Source organism: Sorex fumeus, unplaced genomic scaffold, assembly GCF_029834395.1.
Source record: "Sorex fumeus unplaced genomic scaffold, SorFum_2.1 ptg000021l, whole genome shotgun sequence".
NCBI lineage: Eukaryota > Metazoa > Chordata > Mammalia > Eulipotyphla > Soricidae > Sorex > Sorex fumeus.
The window spans coordinates 9,694,404-9,717,609 of NW_026606078.1; the positions used below are offsets into that span (position 1 = coordinate 9,694,404).

The window sequence follows — 23,206 nt, forward strand, 5'->3', positions numbered from 1 at the left end:
GGAGTGATAGTACAGCGGGTAGAGTGTTTGCCTTGCTTGCAGCTGTCCCAAATTCAATTCCCAGTATCCCATTTAGTCCCCTGAGCATCATCAGTAGTAATTCCTGAGTGAAAAACCAGAAATAACCCTTAGGCATCGCTGGTTATGACCCCAAAAAGGCAAAAAAAAAATAAAAGAAATAGTTTCTGACCTCTTTATGCTATGAAACCACATCAACGCAGCTATACTCTCCACCACTGTTCATTGGATTCTCTCTGCTTTTTAAAATCCCTTTTTGCTTCCCATCTAGAAACTTCATATTTACAGTCAGGATCCAAGGATGTTTGGGTTTGAGTCAGGCATTTTTAAAGGATGTTTGTTTTAAGGGGAATAAGACATGAGATTTGTAGTGTTATGTTTGTTGGGTTTGATATGTATTCAGTCTAAAGATATCAAAGAAACTCTCAATTACTTGCCAGTGACTCTGTCGAAGTCCACACACAATCAAAATAGTGTGGCAAATCTTTAGTATACCTACTAGACATCCATCACCTAAACCTATCCCATCTATTTCACTCTTCATTTCTCACCTATTCATCCTGGGCTTAGGCAGCTAATGAGTTTTCTCTTTCCCTTTACTTGTCTCATTTTGTCAATGTTCACAAACTATTCACAACTTGACAGGCTCTCTTGCTCAGAAAAAAAAAAACAGGAAAAAGGAGAATAATTGTTTACAACTGCCTAAGTCATCAAACTTTAATAGAAGAAATTTACTAAGACCCGGCTAAAGAAATTCTTTCACAAGGGAGCACAGGTATCAAAGTTAGAAGTATAGAATGAATGTCAGAAGAAAGAAGAAGACTAAGGAGACAAGTGAGCTCTCAGGAGAGGAGATTGCATAGGAAACAATGGTTCAGGAATATTGGCTGTCTAGACGCCTATTATATTAGTCTTCCTGATTCATGAATCTCCCAAAATAGTTAATATAATTGTTTTCATTATTTGATGACAGTTTAATTTTGTATCTAATAAATAATTTAAGCATGAACAATTTTTGTTTATCTTTTTTCTGAAAGTATGGAGTTAATTTCTATCCATTTTTTCAAAGTATAATTCACAAATATTTTCCTGATGGGTTTCTTGATATGGTAAGACATTTTATGATTTTCTGTCATGATTTTTATTTTCACCATGACCAAAATTCTTTAGTTAAATTTAGTTAAAAATATAAACTGAGCTTTTGAAAACGATTGTTTTCTGCTAACTTCTCTCCTGTATATTGAACTGTAAATTCTAATTTCAATTTAGTCATTAATACTGTATAGGGAATTTGTCCTTTATTTCAATCTGCTTTCCCCCATTCTCTGCTTTCTGCTGTTTCAACACTTTTTCATCTCTGCAACTATTGTTATTCACTAATATTTTATCTAAAGAAATTAATCAATTACTTGAAATTGGGACTGGGCTGAATAGATAGTAAAACAGGAAAGGCACTTACCTTGAACGTGACTGACCCAGATTAAAGCCCCAGCATCTCTGGAGCCAGCCAGATTGATTCCTGAGTCAGGAATAAGCCCTGAGAACAGCCATATATGGACCTCCAAATGAAATTTATATATATATATATATATACATATATAAATATGACCTAATTGCCTATTATCTTTATTTGCTTCTTCCCAAATTACTGATAGGCACTATACATGGGTATTCTCATTCTGTTCTCTTGTCTATCATAGTATAGTGTCAATATCTTTCTTGTTTCTTCTGATTTGATTAAAGATAATTCCCTAAAATCTGTTTTATCATTCAAATATTTCTCTTTATGTTTGTATGTGATTAATACATTCATTTACATTTAACTGTAGCTCTATTTATTTTAGCTTCAGAAAGTCTAATCTCTGTTAAATGTATTCTATGTTATTAATAGTTTCTACTTTCCCATCTTGAAATTTTCATTACTTTTTCATATCTTTTGTAGTCTAAAATAATTATTTCATAGTTTTTTGTTTTCTCTCTGTGTGTGTATCATCATGTTCAATAATTTAGGATAGAACTTACGTATTGAGTTTGCTTGTTCATATTCACCTATGATTTTTTAATGTTCTCTGAAATTTTATTAATTCTCTACTATAAGATTTGTTTTCTTCAATAATATTATTCTAAGTCCTGGTTTTTGCAATGTATTTCAGACTTGTGATGACTTTTGATGACTTCACCGAGATACACCAAAGTTTTCACTAATCCACAACAATTTTACACTTACTTTTTGGAGACTATATATCTATCTATCTTTATATATACACACACATACATGTGTGTATCTATGTATAAAACATACATGTGTGTATCTATGTATATGTGTGTATAAATATATATAGACTAAATTTCCTCTAAATCCATATAAATGTCTATTTGTATGAATGTTTCCCCCAAATCCAGGCAGATTGCAAATTTCTTAAACTTAGAAATGAATCTGTTCTACAGAGGCTACAACATCCAAAATGTTTCTAATTAAAACAGGTAAACAGGTAAAATTTCTGTCTAAAGTGCATAAGCTTTGTCTCCTTTCCCCTTATAGGCTAGAGGTTCTTCCCTTTCTCCCAAGGCCTCCACAATGTCATCAGTTCTTCTCTGGTAGTTTTGGTTTTCCATTTACTCTACATCATTGTCACATGAAAATTCTCTATCCTTCTTGTTTATAATTTACCCAGTGTTTCAATGAGAGTTTTTGCAGAGTCCACTATTTTGAATTCACTATGCATTTGTTAACCTAATTGTTTATTTTAATTGTTGCTATGTGTGGAATAGAGTAGAAAAGAGTAAAAACAAAAATTTCGAGATAAATATTCTATATGAATTAATGTTTGTATCCTCCATCCCTCTCGAGATGTCTCAATACTCTTGAGAGTATCTCATCTGCATGGCAAAGCCTGGTAAGCTACCCTTGACATATTTGATATGCCAAAAACAATAACAAGTTTCACAATGAAGACGTTACTGGTGCCCGCTCCAGCAAATCGATAAATAAAAGGAGGACAGTGCTACAGTGCAGTGCTATAGTTTTACAAAATTACATATTTTCAGAAATTTACAGTAAATGTAATAAGCTGATTATTTTTAAAATTCTCTGGCATCTAAAGTATAATCTAAAATAAGGCGATCTGTCCCTAGGTTTGAGCCAAACTTGATAATAGCCAATTTAATTTTATTTACCTGTTCTTTTATTTCCTGGATTTGAAACAATATAGTTTTATTGGCAAAATGACAGATGATGAGATTGGCTGGAGCAGAGCATTCATTATTAACTTAACTTCCCACAGTATTTTTAAAATACTTCTGAAAGAAGAAAAATGTAAATTATGATATCTATTCTCTTTTTAAAAATTACTATATTTGACCAATAGAAATTTAATAAGATTCTTAAAGAGAGTGGTGTCTCTGTGAATTATCAGTAGACATCACACACATTATTTTTGAAAGCGTTTTTATTTTCTTTCTATGGCTATTTCAAACAATTATATGGTTCATTTTCATGTACCACCATTATCATTTACAATCAGGGAAAATTCTTAGGAGATAATATGAGCTCTACTTCCATGAGACAGAGTAACAAAATGTATGTTTTACTCTAGGTAGCATGCACAGTGATGGGGGAGTCTGGGAGAACTCAAATATGTAGGTGTAAATATCTTTATGTACTTCTAAGAGCATAAATATAAACAATTAGCAATGAGGTTGCAGGAAGGTCTTAAGAGTATTAACTGTCATAGTACTGGATAAAAAAAAAGAATTCACAAAATGAGTTAAAGATTTCTACCAAGAATTTTGCCATAAAAGATTTGGGCCACATCCAGCTGTGCTCAAGACTTACTCTGGGCTCTGTGTAAATTACTCATTACAGACTTGGGAAACCATATGGGATGCCAGGAACTTAACCAATGTTGGCCACATGCAGGCAAATGCCCTACTCATTGTTCTATAGCTCCAGCCTGACCAAGAAATGATTTTCCATCAGTCCTGCTGCGTATAGTTTGTTATTGAGAATAATCACACATTACAAAAAGATATTAGTCTGCTTCCCACTGATAACAAAGAAGCTCTCATCATGTAGTTTAAAATCAAGTCTTAGTTGTTTTATTTTAAGTATGGGGGTATGAAGTTATGTTGAAATTTTTTCTTTTAAATTTAAGAATAAACTTCAATTACCCCCAAAGGAATTTCATTCTTTAAAAATTATAGTGATAATACGGTTTTCTAATTGTGGTTTTAACCATAATAAAATGCATTAATATACAATACATATAGATAAAATACTGCTTCAAAAGATAGAGCAGATGATAATATTTAAGAACAAAGTAAATGAAAATTTGTTAGATTAGTTACTCTACCTTGAGTTGATTGCACTATTCTTGCTATAAACCAATTAATATTCCATGATTCACATGGTAAGTCTTAATGCCTGATGCAATGATATTTGATGTGGAATCTTGGGAACTGATTATTATTTCATGAACATGAAATTCTCATTATTGGTAATCCTATCCTTAAAAAAGAGGTCCCTGATGAAAGAGAGCTCTCCTCCCTATTATCTTCCACAAAGATATCAGAAACTATAGTGAAGTAACTTCAGATACTATGATGAAATTAATCAAATAAGTAGCACTGTAGCACTGTCCTCCCGTTGTTCATTGATTTGCTTGAGGGGGCACCAGTAGCGTCTCCATTGTGAGAGTTTTTAATACTGTTTTTGGCATATCGAATATGTCAAGGGGAGTTTGCCAGGCTTTGCTGTGCAGGCAGGATACTCTCAGTAGCTTGATGGGCTCTCTGAGAGGGACGGAGAAATTGAACCTGGGTCCGCTGCATGCAAGGCAAACACCCTATCTGCTGTGCTATCACTAAATAAGTAAATCACTATGATATCAGGAAAGATGTTATTGAAAAAACTTGTGCTTCAGAAGAAATAAGTTTTAATATAGATTTATTGTGAAATATAATTAGAAGACATAAAACCTTTTCTTACTGTATTGAAATGCATAAAAATTGATTAAAGTTATTCACATGCTAGAAAGACATTGAGAGAGGATTTAGAAGGATTTAGATCATGTGTGATCACAAGGAGGTAGAGACTTCATATTTTTATTTTATTTGTTGTTATCAAGAAAACAGGGAACTTGATTTTATTTTATTTCTCTAACAGGATATTACTACAAGAAAAATGAGCTTCAGTCTGCTGAAAATGTATCATTTAATTTGCTGATATTCTCCCCTTCATCAACCAAAAACATGTTTCATGATCTGTTCTCCATTTCCTTTCCAAAATATTTGATATGACTATAATATAATAAGGCAAAAAAACTCAGATGATTTATGAAATGAATCTTATTATTTTCATATTCTCTTTTTAATACTGTATATCCATAATGATTTTAATGGAATTTTTTTCTTATGAATCATAAGACTCAGCTGGAAGTAACTTAGACTTTCTTTTAAAATGTCTAAAAGTTGCTTAAAAAGACAGACTCGGCTCCTTATCTTTTTATTCACTTAACATTTATTCACAGACTTTTAAGTATACACTGTACTAGTTGCTGTGGGAAATTCACAAAAGAGACATTTTATAACAAGTCAGAACATATGTATTATTTTACATTTTCCATGAATTATGAGGCGAGATAAGAGCTAAGAAGTGACTTCACTTAGGATCCCACCAAGACACAATCAAAGTGTTTGTGGAGCTGTGTTTTCACCTAGGTTTCAGAGTCTTCTTCCAAACTCACTGTTGTCAGAATTCCTTGGCATTATAGGAGTATAATTGCCTTTTCTCGTCAGGGTTACTCAGCTCAAAGAAGCTCATGTCCTGCTCAGATGGTGTCCTTCTCTCAGATGAGAGCCAGTGTTTTCAGTGCCAGGAGAGAAAATCTTTTCCTTTTGAAATATATTCTTATATTTTAAATATTCTTTTCTACTTAAAACATATTTCTCAACAGTATGGACGATTCTCAAAAAATTAGAAATTGAGCTCCCATTTGACCCAGAAATACCACTCCTGGGAATATATATCCCAGAGAGGCAAAAAAAGTATAGCCGAAGTGACATCTGCACTTGTTTGTTCATTGCAGCACTCTTTACAATAGCCAGACTCTGGAAAAAACCTGAGTGCCTGAGAATAGATGACTGGTTAAAGAAACTTTGGTACATCCACACAATGGAGTACTATGTAGCTGTTAGAAAAGACGAAGTCATGAAATTTACATACAAGTGGTACTACATGGAAAGTACCATGCTAAGGGAAATGAGTCAGAAAGAGAGGGACAGACATAAAAGAATTGCATTCATGTGGGGGACATAAAGTAACAAAATAGGAGATTAATACACAAGAATAGACGAGATAATTACCAGGAGAATTACTCCATGGCTTAGAGGCCAGCCGGGCATGCTAGGGGGAAAGGCAGATAGAGAAGGAAGCACCAAATAAAGGGTGTTTGGAGGATCCTCCCAGGATGGGAGAAGCATGCTGAAAGTAGATTATAGACCGAACATGACTGCCACTCAATGCCTCTTTTGCAGACCACAACACCAAAAAGGAGAGAGAGAACAAAAGGGAATGCCCTGCCACAGAGGCAGGGTGGAATGGGGGGGCTGGGGGTGGGAGGGATACTGGGATCCATGCTGATGGAAAATGGGCACTGGTGGAGGGATGGGTATTTATTTGATCATTGTATATCGAAACCCAAGCACAAAAATTTGTAAGTCTACAACTGTACCTCATGGTGTTTCACTAATAAAAATTTTTAAAAACATATTTCTCTATGCCCACTATACTATGAAAAAAGATCTAATTACTATAGTATTTCTCACCTATGTCTGTGTCTTAAACCTATAAATGAAGAACATGATTTGATGTGTCTCTAAGTCACTCATCTAATAGTTTTCAGACAGGGGAAAAACAGCTCTCATATCCAGCCATTTACATTGTATTTTATAAGTGTTTTTTTTTAATTTTGGATACCTTCAACTAGTTTCCTGGGGAAGAGAGGGAACTTGTTAAAAAAAAAAAGGAAGACACCCACTTTCATGGATTCTGAGCCAGTTCCTAAATATTCTATAGAAACACCTATTAAGATATTAATTACAACAATTTGAAAGCCTGTTGCCCTCAACAATCTATTAAATCTATTATGTGAATACAGATGTACTAAAAAGATTACAGAGAAAGTGATATTGATACCAAGATTTAAAAGCTGCACTTACGTTAACTTTACAGTTAAATTTTTCTTCCTTAATGAGTCAGAGATCGATTGACTCAACTTATGTCTATTATTCTATATCTAAATTTCAAAAAATTATAAGATTTTCTGTTTGTTACAAAAAGTATGATATGAGATTAGAAAAAAAACAAAATAAAATACACAATCATCATCAGAGCTTCTTAAAATGGTTGAGTTATGGACTCCTTTTTAATTTTCCATTTTTCCATACAAACAAATATTTTGAAATTCTTTTGAATTGTCAATTACTTTTTTGTAGTAATATAGGTTTAGAAAATTAAACTTTGCTTTACCCTTTACTTTTAAGAAATGTCCTAGCTGCTTATTCTCTAAAGCATGAATATGAATGCAACATTTTTAAAACCATGTTGTATAGTTTTACTTTTCAGTATTCTCTGAAATAAAATGTTGAACATACTTGTTTAAAACTAAATGCTAGTTCCTGAGGAAATAGCCAATAATGAATGGTGTTTGTGTGTATGTGTGTGTGTATTGTGTGATATGGTTAGGTAATATGAAATTTCTTAGTAGACTGAGGAATGAAGCAGATCTAGTTCCAAGGTGAGAACAAAGCTGAGCTCATTTCCTCAGACCCTTATTTTAAAACTAGAGATTTCTTTTTAGGTTTGTTATTTCTCCATTATAAAACTGTGTTATAGACACTAGTTGTATTGTACAAGAAAAAAATTTCCAACCCCATCAAAAAATGGGGAGAAGAAATGAAGCTTCCTCAAAAAAGAAATACAACTAGCCAAAAGGGACATAAAAAATGCCCCACATCACTAATCATCAGGGAGATGAAAATCAAAACAACAATGAGACATCATCTCACACCACAGATACTGGCACACATTCAAAAGAACAAAATCAAGCAGTGTTGGTGTGGATGTGGGGAGAAAGAGATGTTCCTTCACTGTTGGTGGGAATGCTAACTGGTAGCGCCCTTTTGGAAAACAATATGGAACTAGAAATTGAGATTCCATATAACCCTGCAATACCACTTCTGGGAATATATCCCGAGGGTGCAAAAAAACACAGTAGAAGTGATATCTGCACCTGTATGTTCATTGTAGCACTGTTCACAATAGCCAAAATTTGGAAACAAGATGAATGCCCGAGAACAGATAACTGGTTAAAGAAACTTTGGTACATCTACACAGTGGAATACTATGCAGCTATTTGGAAAGAAAGTCATCCATATAAGTGGATGGTCATGGAGAGCATCATGCTATGTAAAATGAGTCAGAAAGAGAGGAACAGACATAGAATGACTGAACTCATTTGTGGAATATAAAATAAACTTAATATGAGACCCAAGGACAGTAGACACAAGGGCCAGGAATATTACTCCATAGTTGGGAAACTGCCTCATGATCTGGGGGGAGAAGGCAGTTGGAATAGAGAAGGGATCACTAAGTCAATGATGGTTGGATGGATCGTTTGAGGTGGGAGATAAGTGCCAAAAGTATATAAAGGACCAAATGTTATAGCCTCTCAGTATCTATATTGCAAATCATAATGCCCAAAAGTAAAGAGAGAGTACGGGGGAAATTCTCTGCCACAGAGGTAGGGGGAGGATTGGGAAAAGGAGGGGGAAACTGGGGATATTGATGATGGAAAGCTGGTGGAGGGATGGGTGTTCGATCATTGTATGACTGAAACTCAAACATGAAAGCTTTGTAACTGTATCTCATGATGATTCAATAAAAAATAAATTAAAAACCTGTGTTTTGTGTGTGTGTTTTGTGACTGCATATTTTTTTTACGTGTCCTTCATGTTTTCTCCAGTGAACCCCATAATGGATCATTAGCTCTTGCTTTTAAATTAGTTGTCATTTTCTATGCCCAGGTGAAATTAAAAATCACACAATTTAGAGGAACAAAATAAATCAAATGTTTGTATTATCCTATTTTTCCAACCAGGTCTTTCCCATCTTATCAGATCATGATCACAATCATCCTGTTGTTCGTCAATTGCCTCGAGCAGGCACCAGTAACGTCTCCTTCGTCCTAACCCTGAGATTTTAAAAAGTGCCATATTTAAGGCTCTTTCAGGGTTAGGAGAATGAGACCCATCATTTTTACTTGTATTTGGCATATTGTATTTGGTACGCCGCGGGGAGTTTGCCAAACTCTGCCGTGTGGGCAGGTTACATTCGGTAGCCTGCCAGGTTGTCCAAAGCAAGAATGAGATAATAAGATGTCTGGGAGCTGGGTTTTATAGTCTCTGGGTCTTGGCTGTTGATGGGATTACACAGCGCCGGGGCGGGGTGGGGGTGGGGTCAGGCAGTTTGTGGGTGTGACCCCTGCCTACTGGAAGATGGAGGATCTGGGTGGAGGATGCTCAGCCCCGATCCAAGCAGGCTTGGAGATCTCAGCCCCGGGACCCACATGCCTTTTTTCCTCTGCCGGTACCTGGGTTCCTCTGCCAGTTCCTTTATGTGTGAGGCTCATACAAGTGTGTGGAGAGTGGACTCAGCATGTCTTTGGCTGGGTCCCAGAGGTCTTCAGCTGTCGGGCAGTAGTGAGGACAGTCAGGCACGAGGTAGGAGACTCTGCTTTGTTCTCTTCCGGGAGCTTGGTGTGATACTCTCTGGATCCTGGCCATTGTTGGGGTTACAGTGCAGTTGGTGGGTGTAACTGTCTAGTTACTGGAAGGCCTAGTCCCAAATCGTGCAGGCTTGAAGATCTCAGTCCTGGGTCCTACACACCTGGGTTCCTCTGCCAGTTCCTTTATGCATGAGGCTCATCCAAGCGTGTGGAGAGTGGTCTCAGCATGGCTTTGGCTGGGTCCCAGAGGTTTTCAGCTGTCGGGCCCTGGTGACGACAGTCAGGCACGGAATAGGAGACTCTGATTATTCAATAAAATAACATTTAAAAAATATAAAGATTCAATCAAGAGAACTCTCCAAAAAAAGATAAGAAAATAAAGATAAAGTGATTCAAAATCTATTTAGAGTCCCGTCCCTGCTCCACCCCAATGGAGCTAGCCCCAGCAGCCAAAATCCTCCAGAACTTGAAATCCGTGATCATGGCCGCTATCCGCATGTGTGGACAACCCTCATCTATGCGCGAATCTGCAAAAAAACTCAGGTATGTGGGACTTCTGACTGAAAACTCTAGGCTCAATGAAATCAGAGAATGGCTGACCTCTCCCCAACGCCCCGTTTCCAGCAGCTTGGCAGTCACACCCACAAACCACCTCTGGCACCATATAATCTCATCAATGGCCGTGATCCAGAGACACAACAATAAATCTCTCAGAAGAGAGCAATACACCATAGACATGCCCCTAGACCCCATGCCAGCCTGTTTTATTCAGGGCATCCCAGAGGGAGAGTGGGTGAGGTCCAATGGAGCCAACCCCAGCAGCCGAAAACTTCCTTCCTTCCTTCCTTCCTTCCTTCCTTCCTTCCTTAATTTCTTTCTTTCTTTCTTCCTTTGTACTTTCCATCCTTCCTTCCTTCCATCCCTCTTTCCTTCTTTACATATGCCTTTCTTCTTTCTTTCTTTCTTTCTTTTTTCTCTCTTTCCTTCTTTCTTTCTCTCTTTCTTCCTCTCAGTCTTCCTTTCTTTCTTCCATTTGCTAATTAGGGATCAGCGAACATTTTCTATTTAAAAAACTACACATAGTAAATTGGTTACTCTTTGAGGATCTGTCTCTGTCTCTGCTCATCTCTGCAGTTGCAGTATGAAATCAGTCCCTGGCCACTTGGGTGATCCTTCCCCAGTAAATTTCCTGATTCTGTCTTTGCACTGGTTCCTACTGGCTCATCATTTTTTCACTTCTAAAATATATTTCTGCTCCAGCACTGAGCAAAAATGTAGGGGTTAATATATTAATATTCCATGTGACTGACCCTGGTTCTATCTCCAGCACCACATATGGTCCCATGAGCACCACAAGGAGTCACTCCTGAGCACAGAGACAGGAGTACCTGAGTATCACTGGGGCTGGCCCAAAACCTCTGTCTACACAAACACACACACACAAACAAACACACATACATAACACACACACACACACACACTTCCTGGGCTATCTGGATTGATAGTACAGTGAGAAGGGTGCTTACCATGTATGAAGACCATCCTCAAGGGTTCAAGGTACCATATGTATTGGTATGGCAGGGATTGAATCCAGGTCCACCATGTGCAAGGCAAGTGCTTTTCCCACTGGATTATCACTTTGTTCCAGATGACGATACTATTTTAAATGACAACTTCCTTCAAGTATTTCTTGTGTTCTTTCTGATTCTTTTCATAGGTCCCCAGTTATCCCACACTACTTGGGATTTTCTAATAGATGGTATAATTTGTTGATCACAATAATTGGTTATAATCTGTCTAAATTGTTTCTCATCTGCCAAATCCAATTGTCACCTTGAACCTCCATTCAGCAGTGGTCAGTCACAGAGAATGAGACAAACACAGAATTGACAAACACGTGGATTGGCCAAGCTTTAGGGTCACGTGTGCAGACATCAGTGGTCTCATGGCAGGTCAATATAATGCTATATTGCTTCCCCAAACCCAGCAGATCCCAACAGGTGAGCCATTGTTGGAGTTGACAGAGACATCAAGGACAGTTAGGATGTATATACACATGCCACTGGGACATGGAGAGCAGAGGCTAGTGTAGTTCACAGAGAATCAGTAAGGATCCATAAAACATAAAAGTTGTTTGCGCAGGAGAGATAATGCAGTGGGCAGGGTACCTCTCTTGCACCCAGTCTACCGAGCTCCTCCAGGAGTGATTCCTGAGTGTGGACCCAGGAGCAAGCCCTGAGCATGGCTAGGTGAGGACCCAAAATCAAAATAAATAAATAAAAGATTGTGAAAGTTGTTTATTCTATTTTTGACTATATTTTCCTCTAAATCTAAAAGATCCTACAAAGTATTAGTCTATGTTTGCCTTGCACAAGTTTACAGCTGGCAGATACTTTGTCATCTATTCTATCCTTGCCTACTCTTCTTTTCTGGGTGCATGTTTTCTAGCGGAACACCCTAAACTTAGGGTTTTTTGTTAGGGGAAGATTTCTCATAATAATCCATTATTTCCTAACCCTAACGTGAGTAATAATGTATATTACAAGGCATTAACATATAATTTAATATCATGAAACAGTATACAAAATACACTAGTAGTAACTTAATGTTATTGGTTAACTAGGAAATATAAGTATTACATAGTAACTGTTGATTTATTAATGAAATATGTAAGCTCATCAGTATAATAGGAACATTTCCCTAACCTAAGAGTCTGAGGAAGGTGAAACTGTTATAACTGTCTCGTAAGATTCCATCTCTCTAGCCTGCTTAAGTCTACCTCTCAGTCTATCCAATCCAGTCTTCTTCTTGGGAATCTGACCTCCCTATTGGCTAGCCTCTACCTTTCAACTGCCTGCTTTATGACATCATTCTCCCACCAAAGCTACCAGCACCTGGTAGAATCTTGGGGCTCCCATGCAGTTGTTTGTTAACAAGTTTGGATCATCACAAGTGACCAGTGACCAATGACCAATCACCAGTGATCAGTCATCTGTACTGGTCACTTGTGGACTTCCACTTCAGTGTTCAGACGTACTCTCATATTGTCTCCTCTTCTCATTTACCTTTCCTTGATATTTCCTCTTTTCTGATCATGTCAGGTAAGGAATAATACTTTTCAAAGCTTTTTATTAGATTTCTTATCCCTAAATTTGGTAGTTAAGGAAAAGCAGCATGTAATAATAGAGGAAAGTATTCAACTAGAATATGGTAAGCCTTATTTTAGCTTGACGTTAACATTTGCTGTGTGATTTTAGACATTGACTTCCTTTCTCTCACATACAAAGTGTTTTTCTTCATTGATTACATTATAGTTGATACATACTTACAACTTCAAATACATGTTTATATATGAGTGTTCACTCTCTGTGTTTCCTTTTCCTTTTAATAGTTATTTCTACACAATATCCATGAAAAATGTAAATCAGAGACAATATTTTGACAGAAACAGAAAATGTAGTTTTGGTAGAAAACCTAATATATACCAGGATGTTTTATCTGCAGCGGTCTCTCCACTTGTATTTATAATTTAGTATTTTAAACTTAGTGCTATTCAAAAGTCATTATCATGTGTTTTGAAAACTCTTTTGAGTTTTCTATCTAAACTCGATGATAAGAAAAACTGGATTGTGGGGAAGGTGTGGAGTGCTGAGTGGTAGGGGGCTAGTCCTCAAAGGTAAAGAAGTTTAGGGTCATTTTCAACAAACTTTGACGAACAGAAGCCAAGAAGTAGAAGATGATATGAGGGAGAATAACATAGGAAAGAAATATTATGGAGGGAAATTGTCAAGGAAGGAGAAACAGTTTGAGATAGAATGTTGGAGAGAACCAAATAGTTCAAATCCAAACAGAAAGAATATAGTTAACTATGCTGAGAGCAAGTCAAAGCAGTTGAATTTAATAAATTCTACGACTAGAAAACATACTATGTCTCGAGTAGAGTACCAGTAGGAGAAACAGCCTATCATAAAACCATGGTTGTGGTTTTTTTTCTTGTCTCTAGAACACCGTTGGCACTTGGCGGTTTTGAATGGAAACACGTTTTAGAAATGATACTTCCTATAAATAACTAATACTGGTTACCTAGGGGGATTGAAGATACCTCATCTTCAGTGTTTTTATTACATTCTAGTTTGTCAGGTACATGTATGCTCTGCCTGTTAAAATAAAGAAGTGATATCTTCTAACTTGAATCAGGAGAACTGATTCTTTTGTGTGGTAAGTAGGGTCCAGGTTAAGGCAACTTGTCATCTTCACAAAGAATTTCTTTCTGGGCTGGAGCAATAGGTTGGGTGTTTGCCTTGCCACAGGTAGGCCATTTGCCTTGCACGCGGCCAACCCAGGTTTGATTCCCAGCATCCCCTGAACAATGCCAGGAGTAATTCCTGAGTGCATGAGCCAGGAGTAACTCCTGTGCAATGCTGGGTGTGACCAAAATGGAAAAAAAAAGTACTTTCTTCCTAACATGACAGCATTTTGATAGCAGTCGACATGTTTTCAGATCCTAAGAAGAAATAGAAAAGTCAAGTCTCAGTTGTCTAAGTACACATTGATTTCAGTTTTGTGGAATCTGAGTTTTCCAACATTAAAAATATTTCGATTGGATTTTGGTGATTGTTTCTGAAACTTTGGGAATGACATTTTCCTGGTTGATAAAGATAGTTGTCATCTAGGTTTTAAAAATAAATCTGAAATTTTTGTGATCATTTTTTAAATGGTCTTTTCTGCTTCTTGTGTAATTTACTGAAATTGTATGCTCTATTTAGTAACTGTTGTTTGATGACTAATATTCAGAGGTATGAATGAGAATAATAATGACATTTACTTATAATTATTATATTTATTTCTGCTTCATACTCCTTTAAAACACATACTGGCTACCAAATGCAATTATATGTATTTTATTTTCTGCTTGTTATGTAAGTTACTGGTAAATCTTCAGTTTTATGGACTGGTAAGCTATACACTCACCTTCTATTCCCTTTTTTGGCTAGTAGCTTTTGCTAAAATAGAATAGTATCTTCATATCATATACATGACACAATTTCTTTTTTTTATATATACATATATTTTTTTTTATTAGTGAAGCACCATGAGGTACAGTTGTAGATTTACAAATCTTTGTGCTTGGGTTTCGGTCATACAATGATCAAATACCCATCCCTCCACCAGTGCCCATTTTCCACCACCATGGATAATATCCCCCCCCAGCCCCACCCCCCTTCCTCTGTGGCAGGGCATTCCCTTTTGTTCTCTCTCTCCTTTTGGGTGTTGTAGAACATGACACAATTTCTTAATAAACTTATTGTACTGTTTTCTTTGTTTGGTTTGGGGACAACATTCACTGTTGGTCAGGGCTTACTCTTGGGGCTGCTCTCAATCAGTTACTGTACTATAGTGCTTGCCACATAGCCCAGATTTCATTAATATCTAAATACTTCTTTTTCAGTTCTGTGATACATGTTTTTCATGATTTTTTTCTTTATCTCTATACTTCCTCCCATGTAAATCATGTGAAATAGACAAATTTTATTTCTGTGTGCACATTATTCTTAATTAGAGTTGTAAGTAACTCCTTTGCAGGAAAGCAACTTGAGACTCAGAATTTAAACAACAGTCTTCCTTCTAAAAGCACATCTTGAGAAAAACTAAAGTACTCATTTTTGAGGGGGGGATCAGAAACCAGAGTACGGTTGTGAACCTTCAGTTCATCAAGTAGTTTGAGTTATATGCGAGTCGTAGGTAATAGATAGGAACTGCACAAGCAAAATACAAAACCTGAAGATTACAATGGCAATAGTTGTAAAGACCCCACATGCCTATATGAATGGAAAGCATCTTCCTCCTAGTTTCTGATATTGTAGTGATCAAGGCAGAGTCCTAGCAAGAAAGTTCACATGCTTAGGTTCCGTAACCTGGTAATACATAAGGGAAAGTAAGATAGTACAGGAGGGGATAAGGCATTTGCCTTGTAGGTGGCCAATCCAATTGGATCTCTGAGACTGCATCCAGTCTCCTGCGCACTACAAGGGATCACTCCAGAGTACAGAGCCAGGAATAGCCCAAGATCACTGCCGGGTACTGGTCCAAACTCCACCCCACCCCAATCCCAGTAAAAGTAATGGAAAGCTTGAACAAGTCTCTATGCCATCTCTGGGCCTCGGGTTTCTTTCTTCTCCAATAACATGTTAGTCATCCTCTTAGGACTTCCTAGTTTTAAAATGCTTCCATTCTAGGAAATAACGTAAAGTTCAATAGGAGAGCAAGCTACGGGTAGAGCTAGGACAAGGAGGAACTAGCTGTAAGCAACAAATCCATGTGTGTGTGAACCAAAAAGAAAAAAAAATGTTGTCAGAGATTATCAGTCTCACAGATTTTTTTCATCACCCTCTTGTTCCTTACAGAAAATATTCAAAATCCATCAGTATTGGGAACTGCACATTCTCTGCAGCTTCCCCTTCCCGTGGTGAACAATGCAGCTTCCCTAACAGGAAGTGTCTGCAACTACTCCAGCGTATCTACTGCAGCTGGTACATCTGCTTGGCTCCTGCCCTCAGATCCTTGCATCTCTTTCCAACCACTCATGGGTAGTGCCTATCTTGACCAACATTCTAGCACAACAATGCTGTCTGGAGTGTCTGGCCAGAGCCAGCTATCCACGCTGTCTGCTTCCTACCCAAGTGTTTTGGAGTGGGATATTGCAGGAAGTACTGAAAAGAAGTCTAACATGGGAGACTTTACTGTGACTATCCTTGACCAAGACACTACTGTCTCTTCCATGTCTATGGCAGCTCGCCATGAGAAAACCTTAGATACCAACCACATAGTGTCTCTGTACCCATCACTTTCTTCCAGTCTTGTGGAAAGGACACCATCTCAGGTTCCAAATCAGAGTTATAACCTGTCGCTTCCCAACCAGGAAGGAAGCCAGGCGGTTTACTATCATCAGGGCACTCAGGGACCTCTCCTTTCTGAAGAACCTGGTCCCTGCCTGCAATCCAATGGCTCTATGACATACAAAGGAGGTAAGGGCTCTGCCCTCCAAGCTTACAACAATGCATCTTCAGAAATGGTTATGGTTCTAAAGGAGGTCCAGCCCCCAAATAACCGACCACCAGCCTCCACCTCTGGAAACTACTACTCTGTGTCTGCTCCACCCATCACGGAATCGAGTTATCAAGGTGAGTAAACTGGAGAGAAGGGAAATCTGGCTTCAAAACTTGCGGTCAAATCTGTAAGTGGGAAACTGTCCATAGACAGGTGGCATTTCTGTTAAATACACTGAGATTTTTAAATTTATGAAATCTGAAGTTAAATAAACTCAGGTTACGTTTAAACTCCCCTCACTCATTTTATAGCACCATATTTTCACACTCCACATCAGAGCTTCTAAAGCAGATTGGAAGGTATGATAGTATAAAGACCACCTAGGTTACATATAAGAAAACTTCAGTAGCATAACAAGGAATGCCACATTTTCATAGTTGATCAGTCCACCAGTATTACCATAGTAACAATGAACTCCATTAATTATTATTTAATTAATAATTAGTTATTAACTAAATTTCTTAAATTATTGTTTTTGTGATTTCTGAAGACATTTAAGAACTCTTATTGTGATGATACCACATTAACTTCCCCTTACTTTAATGTACAAGATTCTGAATACACAATATATTCAGAGATCCTTTCCAAAGTTATCAAACCTAGAATCTCTACTTGAGCACAGAATTCATGAGGAAGTGGTGCTTCATTCCTTCTTTTATTCCATGATATGAACTTCCGGGGTATTTTTTTCAGGAAAGTGAAGAAATTGACTATATTATGCTAAGTTCTGTATTGCATTTAATAGTTTACAAATCTCTAGCTTGAAAAAAAATCTTTAGTTTGGGGGAGGCAGAATGTGGGTCACAGACCGCAGTGCTCAGGGCTTGCACCTCACTGTGTGCTCAGGGTTCACTTACGAAGGTGCTTAGGGGCTCGAATGTGATGCTGAGAATCAAACTAAGGTCAGCTGTGCGCAGGGCAAGTGCTTTATTGACTGCGCTATTTCTCTGTTCCAAGTCTCTTATTTTTAAGTACAGTTTACACAGAAACTCTTTCAAATACAAAGAAAACAATGGTACCACATGACCAACAGTAAGAACTACAACACTTACCTCCAATCTTCTAGCTCAAGGCCTTGTCCATGATCCTTAGAAGAGCCAGTAACAATGCCTTGCCCATTGCCAGAAGGTGCCCAATTGTGGCACCACGAGTTATGTGGAGGGAGTATCCCATTTACGGGGCACTGATTTCTTCTGTGGTTCCTTTGTAGTGATGAATTCCCTAGGGATGGAGACTTCCCTGGCATTGCAACCTTCCGATCAGACATTTTGTCTGACACCAACTTCAGAATTATCCATGGCTTGCAGTAGCAGGATTCAAATACTTGAGAGTAACCCACAACCAGAGCTCCCACATGTTACCATAATAGATTCAGCACAATGTAACCTGGCACTACCCCCAGCTCCAACACGGGAACAAACAGATGAGAATTGGGATGAGATGAACATTGGGCTTTCAAAGTCTCTGGATACCTACCAGTTCCCAATAGAAAACCAAGATCCTCTACTGTGCCCTTTAGAAATCCCTGATATCCACCAGCTCCTGGCCTTCATTGATCCTTTCAGCCAAGAGCAACAGCCTGGTACTGAAACTACTCGCCAGGAAAAGGATGGTCAGTGTTTGGAGGACACAGGAACACTTGAAAGTAGAATTGAATCTGGTGGTATTTTTGCAGACATCACAACATGGGTTGAAGATAAACAACTTCCCCAGCTTTTTGATTGCTTAAAAGATCTAGATGAATGTATAGATCTGCAGGTAATGAACACCACAGATACCATCACTCTGAATCAGGGGCAAGAAAACTCAGGTGGCACTAAGGGGACCTCCCATCCAACACGGAAGAACAAAAACCAGGCCTCTGAGCCTCTGGAGGGAGAACCCAAAGCCAAAATCCATTCCAAAGACCCAGAATGCTTGCTAGGGAAAGCAGGGATTGTTTGTAATGCTGCAGTCAGTGACAGGTGTCCTGTGACCGTGGCCAAACCTAACAGCAAACCTCAGAAAGCTGCGTCCAGCAGGATCAGCAAGACAAAGAGCCATGAGCAGGAGAAGACAAAAAAGGCCAGAGAAAACTCTAAGAAAGCTGATGACAAGCAGATAGGGAAGAAGGTGAAGGCAGAAGAGAAGCCCACCGTTGCCAGGATGAAACGCAAGTTAAGTCAACCTGAGCTTTGCCAAGAGGCCCTTAAAAAGCCCCGCAGCTGCCTAGGCATGCAAATGCTGGAGTCTGTACAAGTGTTTGATGCAGTGGGGAAGAAAAGTGATCCAAAGCCTGGATCCTCTTCCTCCAGGGTCCTGAGTAGTTCAAAGAAGACCAAAGACGTCCAGCCCTCCTCAGTTGTCAAACCGTGGCCAGGTGCTGCACGGCATGGAAAAGGTCTTGAGAAAACTCAGGTCAAAGCTCAGAAACCAAGCAGCAGTGCTGAAGAACTCTTGGCTCCATCCCTGTATGAGCTGCCACCTCCTGGGAAGGTCAAATTGATACCTTTGCCTTTTCTTACCATGGAGAAGCCGCAAGCTCGACGTGTTCCTCGGAAACCACAGTCTCTAGCTTCACATCGTCCTGCTGCAGCTTACCCTGCCAGGCCTGTCTCTACCAACACAGCTCAGCCAACTGCCACCAATTCATCCCGGCCAGCTACTGCATCTTTGTCACATCCTGCCAGACCAGCTCAGCCCATTTCGACCAATCCATCTCGACCAGCTTTGCTGAGCTCTACTAGCCGGCCTATTTCTCAGCCTGCAACTTCTAGACCTGCTCCCTACAAGACAACAGCTAGCACTTCTCTCCAGCGGGGCCCTCTTCCTATCTCTGGGAGCAAGTGCCAGGCTCCACCCAAACGTCAGAGTCAGTTTCTACTCCAAGACTTCCATTTACAACCAATTCCATGGAGAAAGCCCAATGTTCCCGAGCCAGTCATGTCAAAGCCCATCACAAAAGAGCAGAGACCAGAGCGTGAGGCTATGAAGAGGAAGGCTCAACAGGAGCGTGAGAACGCTGCCAAATGCACCTCTTTGGGGCAAGTGCAGTTTTTTATCCAGAGAGAAAAAGATATGGACACCTCTCGATTCTGTGGCTATAAGTAGCTGGAATGGTTGATGCCACTTTAGGTACCAGATGGTTGCCTTAGACAAACACTTGAAATGCCATACACATTTCATTTATTCTGATACATATATATTTTAAATAAATAGATGCATATAAGTGAATATTAATAAAAGTTCTGAATGTTGAGAGGCTTTCCACTGTGGTGGTTATTTGGAGGGTGTGAGGGTTGAAGGGTTCATGAGAAAGAAATAGAAGTTAGAGGGAGACAAAAGGGGAAACAGACAAGAATCTAAGAAAGAGAAACTTGGCTCAGGGTTTTAAAGCCCTTAAGAGGAGAAATTTGATGGGCCCAATGAAGAGAGGGAGGGGTGGGGCAGAGAAATAGTATACCTGATAGGGCACTTGCAGAAGGCTGACCCAAGATTCATCCCTGGAATCCTATGTGGCCCCACGAGTCTCACTAGATGTTATCCTTGAGCACAGAACCAGGAGTAAGCCCTGAACACAGGCAAGTATTCCTCCTTCGCCAGTCTCCTCCAGAAAAGAAGGGGAGAAATGGCACAGTGAGGGGGTTTGGTTTAATATATATATATATATATATATAAAATGGAATAGGCTAAAGAAGGAGCATTAGTATAATAAGATAACCTGATGAAAAGTAAAACAATAGTTGCACAGAGGCTATCTTTATGTTTCATGACCACCATTGTTAAATAAAGAGATTTGATACATATCTCCAAAAGGTGTGGGTGGTCTATCCATAAATGATCAGGCTGTGGGATGCTAACACATAGACTGGGGAAAGAACCTACAGATGAACATTCAATGGCCCTCAGAGTTATTCAGGGGTGACTGTAAATAGGGACCAAGCAAAAAAGAACAGTTGTAGCAAGAAGCCCAAACATCAGCTCTTGGAACATGTAAAGATCAATCACCATGTACTCAGGCCCTTGGTTCAGCAACCCTAGATGCACCGTTTCACTTCATCTTCCCAACAATACTCAGAGCCAGTATTATCGGGGCATTTAGCCAGCACAGTTCAGCAATGAGGTTTATATGACTAAGTTCTTTGGATTTGCAAACTCCCCAGGGTGGCCAATGTGTCTTTCAGACCACAGCATCCTGACATCACTGACTTGGGATCTCAATATATATTAGCTTCAGGGGGCTCTCGGGGGTTTTCTGCGGTGACTGGTGCCTGGTGCCTGGTGCCTGCAGCCTGCTCCAAACATTGATGTTAACGGAAGCTCACACAAAAACCAACGCTATAACTGGCGTTGGAGGCTGGGCTGTGGGAGAATTCGGACTGGGACATGCGCAATAGGTTACCACTCCCAAAGCGGTTGGGACCGGCTCTTCTTGAGGCTGGGAAATCTTTCCCATCTTATCAGATAGTTAGAAAAAAGTGCTTTCATGTTCAATATCAATATCTTCTATAATTGGAAGGACCAATAAGGCATTGGGACTTCCTGTTTTACAAGAAAAAATGTTAGAAATGTTGACATCAAATCTCCTGGCATTAAACTAATACATGCTATAACGATAATAAATGTTCTAGGAAACAAAGTAGCAGCTGCTTATTTAACCAAGACAATATAAAACACTACAGATTTTAAATATGCCTCCTTTATTAGGGCTTACTTTGTGTGTTAGGTCCCCATCATAATGTCTGCCTGAGTCATTTAATCCTTGCTCAGAATTAGTCCCACTAGGTTAACAGGATCCTCTCCTGAGAAAAGCAAGCAGTCCTCTCAGGTATATAGTGAGATACTAGTCTCTTCTCATGCCCCACAACAGAGAAGTATTACTCAACTGTTCATGAAAAGGTGCAAACCTACAACTTAAACAAACCCAATTGCAATTTTTCTGGGACTAAATCATGTTTTGAGTCATAATTAAAAAAAGAAGGGGTACACTCAAGCAGTGCTGTAGAAAACCAGCGTCCCTCAGTTATTCTTGGCCACCTGAGCAGAGTTCAGTAAAAGGACCTAAGATGTGTTGCTGATCAGACCCTTCAGTGAATGAGTTATAGAAGCTACCCTGAGAATGCTTGAGGGACCTCCAGGGTAGCACCCAATGATTTTCAAAGTACCATGTGGTATCAGGGACTCCACCAGGGTTGGCCACACTCAATGTATGCACCACCTGTTTCTCTGGTCTCTCTATTATAAAATCTTTAAAAAATTTTTTCTTTCATTCAAATTCACTAAAATTTCAATGAAAACAATCATGTTCATAATTAGCAAATGTTATTGCATTGCTTAATTTATTTAAAGTTTTTGCTTTATGCATCCATAAGAATACTTTTTTGAAGAAATCTGGAATGCAAATTTAGAGACAAGTAAAATATTTAGAGTTAAACAAACATTTTGAAAAATAGATGAGCTGGAATTTAGTCCTTTGCTAAGTTTCTCCCCTGCTGGAGTTCTTTCTATTTTGCTTTTCAATAAACATTTGTTTCTTAAAAAAAATTAGATGAGTCAAAAGTAAATTGAAGTTACTAAGCAAACTGAAACTACCAGACCTATCTTTATATCTGCCTCATTAGAGAACTCCCACATAAATTCCTTAATAGTGTATCTCCCACCAAAAATTTTAATACATCAGCTCTATTAAATGAAGGTCTACATTAAGCAATGGGACAAGTCTTACACTATTGATATTCTCAAAGAACAAACATTGATATAACCATCAGAGTAACTGAATCTGCAAGGTGACCCACTGTCTGGAAGCTAGAGAGAGGTTCCTTTTGAAGAGACAAGATCTTTAGAAATGTTGATGAACTATGTCCTTCCCTTCCTTTGTAATGTAGACCTGATCCTTCTCAAGATTTCCTAACAGTCAAAGGTGGGAGAAGACTGCATAGTAACTCTACTTTGCCTTAAAACATTATTTCTTTTATAACATAGAAACCAAACAAAGAGTGCTGTTTATGAAAGTGTGCTGTTGGGGCTGAATAGTGGGTAGGGCGTTTGCCTTGCACGTGGCCGACCTGGGTTCGATTGCCAGCATCCCATATGGTCCCCCAAGCACCGTCAGGAGTGATTCCTGAGTGCAAAGCCAGGAGTAACCCCTGAGCATCTCCGGGTGTGACCAAAAAAGCAAAAAAAAAAAAAAAGAGTGCTGTTTATGTAGCCCTCACGTGCATATTCCCATGGAAACAAAGTCAAAAGGAAAGTAGCTAAAGACTATAGAGGCATTCCTACAAGATATCACTGAAACAAGACTGAAAGCAGTGTCACAG

At 38.6% G+C, this 23,206-nt stretch overlaps 1 protein-coding gene across 1 annotated transcript; it reads left to right on the forward strand.

The window, feature by feature from the left end:
• Positions 1-10,233: 10,233 nt before the first annotated feature.
• LOC130022818 (uncharacterized protein C2orf78-like) lies at positions 10,234-20,000 on the forward strand. The gene is made up of 4 exons (XM_056113600.1): positions 10,234-10,346; positions 12,828-12,904; positions 16,208-16,984; positions 18,121-20,000. Exons 1-4 carry the CDS (start codon positions 10,234-10,236, stop codon positions 19,998-20,000), a joined length of 2,847 nt encoding a protein of 948 aa, XP_055969575.1.
• The last annotated feature ends 3,206 nt before the right edge of the window (positions 20,001-23,206 follow it).